Source organism: Gallinula chloropus (genome assembly GCF_964237585.1).
Source record: "Gallinula chloropus genome assembly, chromosome: 1".
In the NCBI taxonomy this organism is placed as follows: Eukaryota; Metazoa; Chordata; class Aves; order Gruiformes; family Rallidae; genus Gallinula; species Gallinula chloropus.
Genome location: NC_140085.1, coordinates 181,418,344 through 181,428,290, shown reverse-complemented (window position 1 = coordinate 181,428,290; position 9,947 = coordinate 181,418,344). Strand labels below are relative to the sequence as shown.

Genomic DNA, 9,947 nt, shown 5'->3' with positions numbered 1-9,947 from the left:
ACAGGGGAGATGAGAGGGATGCCCGGGCAAGCACTGTAACAGCCCTGAACATGAAAGGATGGACGTGATTTCCAAGTCCAGACTACAAATCTTAAGGCACGTTTGGCTCATGTGTCATCTGAATGCCATTTAGTGTACTGAGCCTGAAGATGGGCTTTATATGTGCCCATATGGCTTTGTTGCATTTTCCCAAGGGTTTGATGCCACTTTATATAACAGTAAAGGTTTTATTAACTAACTTAATCCAAAGTGATGCAAAAATAATACTCAATATTTTCCTATCACTGTGGGGGAAGCTTCACTGTGATTTGTGACTTTCAGTTCGACAGCATTCTCATTTTCAGGTTCATGTTGTATAAAGGATAGTTTTAGTAGTTAATAAAGAAGGCACTTGCAGTATGGTAATGGAAATAATGGCCATATTTGAGAGCATGCTCTCATGCATTTAAGATGCTCTTCAGTTATGACTATATTCACAAGCTGAGGATCTGTCCTGCAGAGAAGCTGGAAGAATGTTGCGGAAGTATATTTTATAAAATTCTGCAAGAAAGAGTTAAAATTCTCAATCTTAATGCTTTGAGCATTAACCCATGAGTGACCTGTTCTTGTTAATAAAAAAAAATAACCAAATGAAATAATGTATTAATCTGGGATCCCGCAGGAAAGGTATTAATATTGTTCTCTTTAATTAGCAGTCAGGAATTAAATAGAGTGAAGATGAAACTACTTGGTTCTTTTTTTATGTCCTTATAGTTACCCACTTTTGCCTAAAATGGCTGAGCAAAATTCTCCATCGCTAATTGAAGTTGTAAAACAAGTTGCAGAGCAGCAGCATTCACAAGCATCAGAAATAGAAAAAAGCAAAACCATTCTTTTCCAATTGCAGGTAATAAACCTTCTTTAGCTACCCTAATTCAATTAATTTAAGTTTTTCATTAGAAGGGAAAGTATTCCTATGAACAAGAGAAGCTGATGGCAACTAACTTTTATTCTGGGTGTTTGCATTTAAGTGTAAGGCAGCTGTTCTCTTCCTCTGTGTGGCATTTAGGCTTAGCCAAAACCCATATGTGTATTGTTATTTGTAAGGCTGCAACACAACTAATGCTTCATTAGAGCACATTTTAACAGAAGCTTATATTTTTTTATTTGAAAAAAAATCCCAAACAAACCTAAGACCAAGTTACATTGAAAGAGCATACCCACTGAAAACTCAAAACAGAGTTAGAGCTCTTTGAATTTTTTCATGGTGATTTCATAATAAATTAATGGGAAAAAATGTTTTTAAAGTATTTTTATTTATTTCAGGTTTTCACCAGACTTAGCATTTTTTATTAGCATCTTTTTAATGCAAAATACCATTTTCTGTGCATTTAAAATGGATATCCTGAATATCAAATAGTGGCTTTATTCAGTAATATTTTGTAGAATACTGGATACATGTAGTTTTCATGAAGACTCATGAAAAAATTACTTTTGGGGTTGCCCAAAGCCCCATCCAACCTGGCCTTGAGCACTGCCAGGGAGGGCGCAGCCACAGCTTCTCTGGGCAACCTCTGCCATGGCCTCACCACCCTCAGTGAATAATTTCTCCCTTATATCTAATCTAAACCTACCATCTCTCAGTACCCCTTGTTCTATCACTACACTCCCTTGTAAAAAGTCCCTCTCCATCTTTCCTGTAGACCCTCTTTAGGTACCGGAAGACTGCAATAAGGTCTCCCTGGAGCGTCTCTTTTCATGGCTGAACAAGCCCAACTCTCAGCCTGTCTTCACAGAGGAGGTCCTCCAGCCCTCTTGGTCATTTTTATGGCCCTCCTCTGGACTTGCTTCAACAGCTCCAGGAGTTTCTTGTGTTTGGGACCTCAGAGGTGTACACAGTACTCCAGGTGGGGTAGAGGGTTAGAATCAGCTTCCTTGACCTGCTCTACTTTTGATATAGCCCAGGATACAGTTGGCTTTCTGGGCTGCAATTGCACATTAACTGGGTCACATTGAGCTTTTCATCAATCAGAACCCCCAAGTCCTTCTCCTCAGGGCTGCTCTCAACCTATTCTCCACCCAACCTCTAGTTGTGCTCGGGATTGCCCTGACCCATGTGCAGGACCTTGCACTTGGCCATGTTGAATTTCATGCAGTTCACATGGGCCCGTGTCTCCAGCCTGTCAAGGTCCCTCTGGATGGCATCCCTTCCCTCCAGCGATTCGTCTGCACCACACAGCTTGGTGTTTCCACAGACTTGCTGAGGGTGCAGTTGATCCCACTCTCCATGTCTCTGACAAAGATGTGCCGGTCCCAGTAGTGACCCCTGAGGCTCATCACTGGTCTCCTCTTGAACATTGAGCAGTTTACCATCCAGCTGACTGACCACTGAGTTTGACCATCCAGTTGATTCCTTACCCACTGGTTGGTCCATCCAGCTGATCCATGTCTCTCCAATTTAGAGACAAGGATAGTGCACAAGTTAGCTCATTTATTTTCTTCCTTTTCCACACTTTTTCTTTTACAAAGGCCCGAACTCTGGGAAATTCCATACAAACATTAATGTTAGCAGAACAGCAAAGTTAAATTATTAGGAACTTAAAGTCAGAATGCAGAACCGTTTTTTCATCTGTATGTCTGTTCTCCTATGTCCTATGTGTGTGTAACAGAAGACATAGAAGACAATAATTCCCTTCCAAAATTGAAGATATTTGCCATTAAAATCTTTTGCTATTCTGTCCTCAATAAATGCTGGCTGGCACTGATACAAATTGCTAAAACTGTAGCCCAAGATTTCCAAATTAAAAGTTACAAAGAAACTTTTTGTTCTTAGCACTTAATAATGTCTTAATCTCTTCAAGATCGTGAGTAAGAGCTTTCATAGCACTCATATTGCTTCCATTAGGGTAAAGATAATAGGTTACATAAATTATGATGCTGATTCGCTCCCTTAATGCACTACTGTTGGCTGTTGCTTTGGGTGGGATTCATCATAGCTGTCTTACATCACCTACGAGTCAGATGTTAAGCCCATATTAGTCATCTAGGCTCCCTTGGTAGTCAACAGAGATAAACATTGCTGAGGTAGCGATTCGTCCCACCCTTCTTAGACTTCTTATGACTGGTTGAAGTTCCTGGAGTTGTTCACTTCTTAACAGTGAGAATATGTGGAGACCTTTTTCAGACTGGATGAGTATTTCTTATGGGGTTAAAATAGCTGGGATTAATCCGTCTCTTAAATACTGTTGTGATGAAGGCAGGATTACAAACTTCAGTAGAACAGGCTAGCTGAACTCCATCATCCCAAACACCCATCTGTGTGTTTGTGTGGGTTTGTAAGAGATTTTTGTCATCTCTAGTTGTTTTTAGTCTTATCAGGATTTAACCAGATTTCAGCTCTAAACTAGCATTAGGATTGTGTTTGGTATGTCACATCCTATGTATCCTGCAGATACAAAGAACTTAAAGTAATTAAAGGCTACTTTATTTCATATTTTAGATTCAATTTACGGGGACAAATCTAAGGTAGTGTTCTTGCCTCTAAGGTGATAATTTTTGGAACTCTTATATCTTCAGTTCAAGCCACATTAAAGAAGTGAAAAAGATGGCTGTTAAGTAAATATAAATTATAGTGTTTAATAGATACCTTGTGTCAAAAAAATGTTCTTAAGTGAACACTGGAATATTTTACAGGTGAAGTTTCAAGAACTAGAAAAAGAAATGGAGTCTATTCTGTTACAAACAAAGATGACAGAAAAGGAAATATTTCTGCAAGATGATGCCATAGAAGTGACAAAATACCACTGTGAAAATCTTGAGGCCCAAGTCATAGCCCTATATTCTGAAAATCTAAATTTGAGGCGTGATGCAGAAACAGTAGAAGAAGAGTTTGAGATGACATTTGCAAGAAATAATGAGTATCGGGAAAAAATAAAGGCTCATAAGCATCTCTTTTGGGAGATGGAAAGTAAAATGCCACTTATGATTGAGCTTGCTGAAAGGAAAGCTGTTGTTAAAGAATTAAAGGCAAAGAAAGAGGAGTTAATGCATGATCTCCAGAATCCAGAAGGATCTGTTATAAAACAGGTGCAGGTACTATATCGCCTCCTTGATTCTTTTCCTTTTATGTGAAATAATTTTTGGCATAGTTTAATTAATATGATTATTTTGTCTAGTGCGTTTATAGTCCACGAGGGACTGATTACAGGGAATATAGATAATTTATAATGCTACATTAATTGAGAAAATTTTGGTTTAATTATGCAGTTAAAAATAATCAACCATTGTTATCTGTATATTATTGTTGTAAAAAATAGGTTCATTCTATGTGATCAAATGAACACAGCTACAAAAAAACCCTAGAGAACAGTAAATTAAACTTTATCATTGCCAAACTATTTGTGGGCTTCTTTGGGCTGTTGGATAAGCTTACATGTACGCTTTTCAGAGTTCTGGGGAACACGGCCATGCTGTTACATTTATTATGTGAGAGCACAGTGTTCTTTTCACTTTGCTGTCAGCTAACAGAATACAGTGGAGCAGTTTGCCAATAGGAGGTAAATTTGATGAGAGGGTGATAGAAAGGAGGAGAGAGGAAAAAGGTATTTATTTTGGTATTCTAGTCCTAACACTGTTCTTTTTACTTTAACATAATTGCAATACTTACTAAAAATACCATGTGGAAACTTTTCACCATAAAACTCTACCAATATATGAGCAATGATGTGTATGAAGTTGAAATGGGTTCTCAGGTTTTGACTCTAATGCAGTTTACAGTATGGAAAATCTGGTGTTACTCTGTTCATGTAAATTGATGAAAATATGGTTGCACAAACAAATCTTTAAATACTGATAAATGAAGACTCATTAACATTGTATTTCCCTGTGAGAAAGAAAAATCAATCTCAAATATTACATTAAAAATTCTTTGATTTTGCAATAAATTATGTTTTAAACAAAATTAAGACCACCAAAATGAGTTCAGATTACTGGATTAGTGTAGTTGTCCTGATTTCAGCTGGTATAGAGGTAGTTTTGTTTCTAGCAGCAGGTATAGTGCTGGGGTTTGGGTTTAGGATGAGAACAATGTTACTGACACACAGATGTTGTTGCTGAGCAGTCAAGGACCTTCCAGCTTCTCACACCGGCCTGCCAGTGAGAAGGCGGGGATGCACCCAAGAAACTGGGAGGGGTCGCACCCAGGGCAGCTGACCCAGACTGGCCAAAGGGATATTTCACACCATATGATGTCATGCTGAACGAAAAAACCACCTGTGGGGGAGTTGGCTGGGAGGTGTGGTGGCTGCTGCTCAGGGACTGGCTGGGTATTGGTCAGCTGGTATTGAGCAATTGCATTGTGCATCACTTGTATATTATTACCATTATCATAATTATCATAATTATTGCCATTATCATCATTATTATTTCCCCTTCCTTTTTTGTCCTGTTAAACTGTCTTTATCTCACCCCATGAGTGTTACCTTTGTTCTCTGATTTTGTCTCCTGTGCCACTGTGTGTGGGGAATCAAATGGTTGTGTGGTTTTTTAGCTGCCCGCCAGGTTAAACCACAAGAGTATATCTTCTTAAGTACCTAAAGACATATACATGATTTTAATTATTAATTTTACTTACAATTCTTAAATTATAATTTTTATTGTTACTAATTATTGTGAAATTGTTTACTATAGATCTCTATCTTGTCTCTGTTACTGAAGTGTAAAGTGTGGCAGTTTTAATAAGTTTAATATATGTACTGTGCAGTTTTTAAGGGGTGGTGTCTGTATTTTGACTTATGTCTGCAGGAAGAAATTATGCTTTTAAAAAGGGACATCACAACATTGAAAGAGTTCATCAATAAAAAAACAGATTTGCTGGAAGAAGAGAAAAAAAAGCATGCTAAGCTTAGAAGAGAAATTGAGGTGAGTCATTTGAATAAAACATAATTACAGTTCGTGTGATGTAATGTAGACAGTGCAAATGAAACTTAAAGTACTTTATACACTGTTACTGTCCATTATTCCAGTATATACTCTAACCTTGCCATCTTAAGTTCTTGATACTGACAGTCTTCCTAAAAATTAGGACTTAATTGTTATTGTGAGAAAAATTGAAGCCAAGACCATTTTTTTCTTAAGTCTTTTAAGAAGGAGTTCAGCTGTGAACTTTTGCAGTGATGTCCTGAAAAGAAAGAAGTCAGTGAGTGGTCGGTAGTAAAGCAAAATACATGGAGTTTTATATCTTTAATACTTCCGAAATACTTTAAGTTTCACTGCTGGCTTGATTATTCATGACTTGTCTCATGATTCCTGATAACTCATCAATGGGAGAATCGACTGCACCAAGAAAATAGACTTCCCATGAATCTCCATAATTTGAGCTGACGTTAAATTAGGGATAACACAGCAGCTTCTAATTAGCTGCCAAGATAAAATTCTGATAAATAGTTAAACCTTCTCTTTTTAAATAATTGAACCATATTTTACATCTTGTTCCTTACTAATATACTTTGAATGTCTAGATAGTTTTTACTTTGGAAGTTTCACAGCATTTATCTTGTTAGTTCAAATAAATGCCACAAAATTTAATGAGCAAAGCTCGATAATATAAAGATTAACTGATCTGAGGTCAGGTCTACTGGCCATTGTAAAATGCAGGAGGCAAAAAGAATAATTTTTCATGTGATAGGGTACAACAGAGAAATTTTAAAATAAAAGGAAAATGCAGCCACTTTAGAATAGGTCTGTGCTATTCAGCATCTGAGGAAATACTTTACTGTCAGGGCAACATCCTCCAAAGAAAGTTCTCTAAACTCAAAGTGAAATTAGGCAGCCTAAAAATAATGTACTGTTACTGGAATAAATTTAATTAAGTAGTGAAAGTTAACCTGTTCTTCAGTTATTTGGTTTATAAAAACTTTTTGTCTGAGGAGAAAGCAGGATTAAAAATGGAATCTTTCAGAGTATGTATCAGTTTCTATTACGAGGTCTTATGAAAACTGACAATGGACAAGCAGAGACATTAATACTCAGCAGTCCTCAGCACACTTCAGGAAAGGATTCTTAAGCCAAACATGGGAATAAAGTGAGATAGCAGACACATAGATGAGGTGGTTCTGTTGAGCTGCAGTGGTGGGAATCAGCTACATATTGCTGACACCAAAGTGTGGTTGTGTGAATGCAGGTGACTGCATAGGAGTCAGACAGGTTCACAGGTGTAGTCAGTCCAGTTGGTGTGTTCCAGAGATCAGTTCAGTTGGCTGTATATAGGTATTTACAGTAGGGTGAGCTGCATAATGTGGTCGTTCTAGACTTTATAGTATGCATTTCTATTGACCAAAACAGCAATGTAGACATGTAGTCACACACACCACTAAAGCTAGGTGTCAACATATAGACTGACCTCACTCCAAAACTTCTGCACTTGTCATGTGACATACATACTGTGTTTATTCTCAGCTTCTAGCACTGCACTGGGCAAAAGTAATTGGCCTCCTTAAACCTCATGAAGTTCAACAAGGCCAAGTGCCAGGTCCTGCATCTGGGTTAGGGCAGCCCCCAATATCAGTACAAGACTGAGTGATGACTGGCAATGTGTGCTCACGATCCAGAAAGCCAACTGCATCCTGGGCCTCAAAAGAAGTATGGCCAGCAGGTGGAGGGAGGAGATTCTGTGGGGTACTGGTGGACTTTTAGGACAGTGTGTAGACCTTGTCCCACTTGCTTTCCTGAACACCAGCCCCACCACCCACCTCTTGAAGAGCAGAGCCTATTCCCAGTCTTGGACTGGTATCAACAATGAGTCCTGTGTAGGAACAAGGCTTCTGTCGTAGAGACTAATTCAAGACATCCACGAATAATAGAAAATAGATTGTAAAGCAAATATAATAAGAAACAGAAAAGGCTGTCTGTTTTCTTGCTGCCCTCTTTCTCCCACGTCAGTGTGTGGCTATATTATTCTTGAAGGATCCTGTCCTTGAAAGACCCCAGGCGTGGAGATTCTACAAGTGCCCAGGCAATTTTTTCTAATCGTTAACTTGCGTGTACAAAGGCCCAGTGAAAAGAGCTATGTTCCCCCTCCCCTCTGTCCCATAAGTGTATTAGTGTTCCCTGCCTCAGAAGACATGACAGACAGTTACCAATAATGATGCTAGAAACACATTCCTGAAACAAAGTATTAATCACAGATGTGTCAGTGTCATACAGCACAGTCCCAGTGGTGTTCAGATCCTGCAAGCACTCATTCAGATGAGTGAATCTGACAGCATCCCTCAAAAAGCTGTGAAGGACTATACTGGAGAGCCAGCTGACATGAAAAGATGACTAGTCACTAGGAAAAGAAGGCAGTGTAATTATTCCTTGGTAATAAAGCATTGCCAAGGAAGTTACTTAGGTATATGTGAAATTTAAGCAGCAGGACTTGCTGGGATGCTGTAGTTCTGATGGGGCTGCACACTATCATGTGTATGTTAAACACAGTGTAGCAATGTTTCAGTGAGCAGACACCAGAGTAATTATATGCTACCACTCATATGCCATTCTAACTAACGTAAGACCAAATTTTCCTTTAGTGAATCCCCATTATTTCAATTTTTATTCTAATAAATTTTGTATGCTTTTACAATTCAGAATGCAAAGCTTCAGAGGGCTGTTTGCAGCAGCCATTCTTCTCCACATAAGTCAGGGTAAAATGGATACAGTACTGCATTGCCACACTATTGCCTTTCTAAGAAAAACATAGCTCCAAGTCCATTGCAATGGGGAAGATGCTATTACAGCCATCTAGTTTACCTCATTTATACCCAAACAAACCTGTCAAAGAATGAAAATTTCTTCAGTTCTCACCTCTCACTCTGAAGCCTGAAATATTCCATGCATCTCACCACAGCTGTGAGATGCTGACTCTTTGGGTGGGATTTACTTTGTCAAATATTAGACATTTACAGAGCAGATAGACACACAGAGTTCCTTACTTAAGTGCTTAGTGAGGCAGAGCTTCCCTTCCCTTAGTTGGTGAGAGAGGCATGATTCATATTGTCCTGAAGAAATAAGAAATCAGAAATAAGTCAGAAGAATGACTTCCCAAATGTCTCAGTACCTGTAAACATGGAATGAGTTGGTCAGTTGCAGAGTCTGCACTTTAGAGTTAGGTGAGCGGAACCCACCTCTGTAAATAGATGTACTTGAAAGACATTTTGAAGTGAATTTTGTTCTGTTTTATTAGGTGCAGAAGAAAAGATACGATGCTATTCTAAAACGTTTGCATTGCCAACTGAACAAACTCCATTCAAACAAAAGACAATGGCACTGGAACATTCAGCAGTTGGAAAAGAAAGCAGCAGAACTAAGGAAGTGTCTTGGAGAAATGGAGTTACAAAGTAGCGTATAAAACAAACCTAACAAAGCTACAGTCTTTTCCAGACAGTGAAGATTGTTTGTGGTTTGTTTTGGGTTTTTTTTCTGGCAATATTACAAATATTAAAGTAGCCTAATTGCTGGGGCAAGGGTCAGTGATTTCTTTCTTTTTAAATTTTTTTCTTCCTTTCATTCTGTGGCCAAACTAGGCTGTGCTCAGTCTGTAATGCTTCAGAATAACTTGGTTGGTTGGTTGTTGGTGTTATTTTTAGCATAGCCAGAGGCTGTTCAGGAAGAAAGTTATGAACTTTTCCAGGTGTTTTCAAAATATATGCCAATTTTATCTAAAAGTTATTTGAAGTCAAGCGAACAAGATTTGAAGAGTTTGTTTTTATTTGATTAGATCTCTGAAGATTGAGATCTACATTGTTCTTCCTGCAGATAAATTAGTATCAGCATGTATTTGCATCCTTGGGATATCAAAATTCCAGATCTTTTATCCACATCCCTTATTATTGCAACGTACCAAGTAACTCTAAACACTGCTGGCCATTGCTGTGTGGGCAATTCATATAGATGATGTTACATCTGTTTGCCCTGTATCTTCCAGGATGTCC

At 38.3% G+C, this 9,947-nt stretch overlaps 1 protein-coding gene across 1 annotated transcript; it reads left to right on the top strand.

Annotated features, from left to right (window-relative positions):
- Positions 1 to 766: 766 nt before the first annotated feature.
- Positions 767 to 9,364, top strand: CCDC122 (coiled-coil domain containing 122; the record flags this gene model as incomplete). The annotated part of the gene is made up of 4 exons (XM_084265726.1): positions 767 to 886; positions 3,673 to 4,071; positions 5,782 to 5,898; positions 9,200 to 9,364. The coding sequence occupies exons 1-4, from the start codon at positions 773 to 775 to the stop codon at positions 9,362 to 9,364; spliced, it is 795 nt and encodes a 264-aa protein (XP_084121852.1). The 5' UTR covers positions 767 to 772.
- Positions 9,365 to 9,947: the final 583 nt, after the last annotated feature.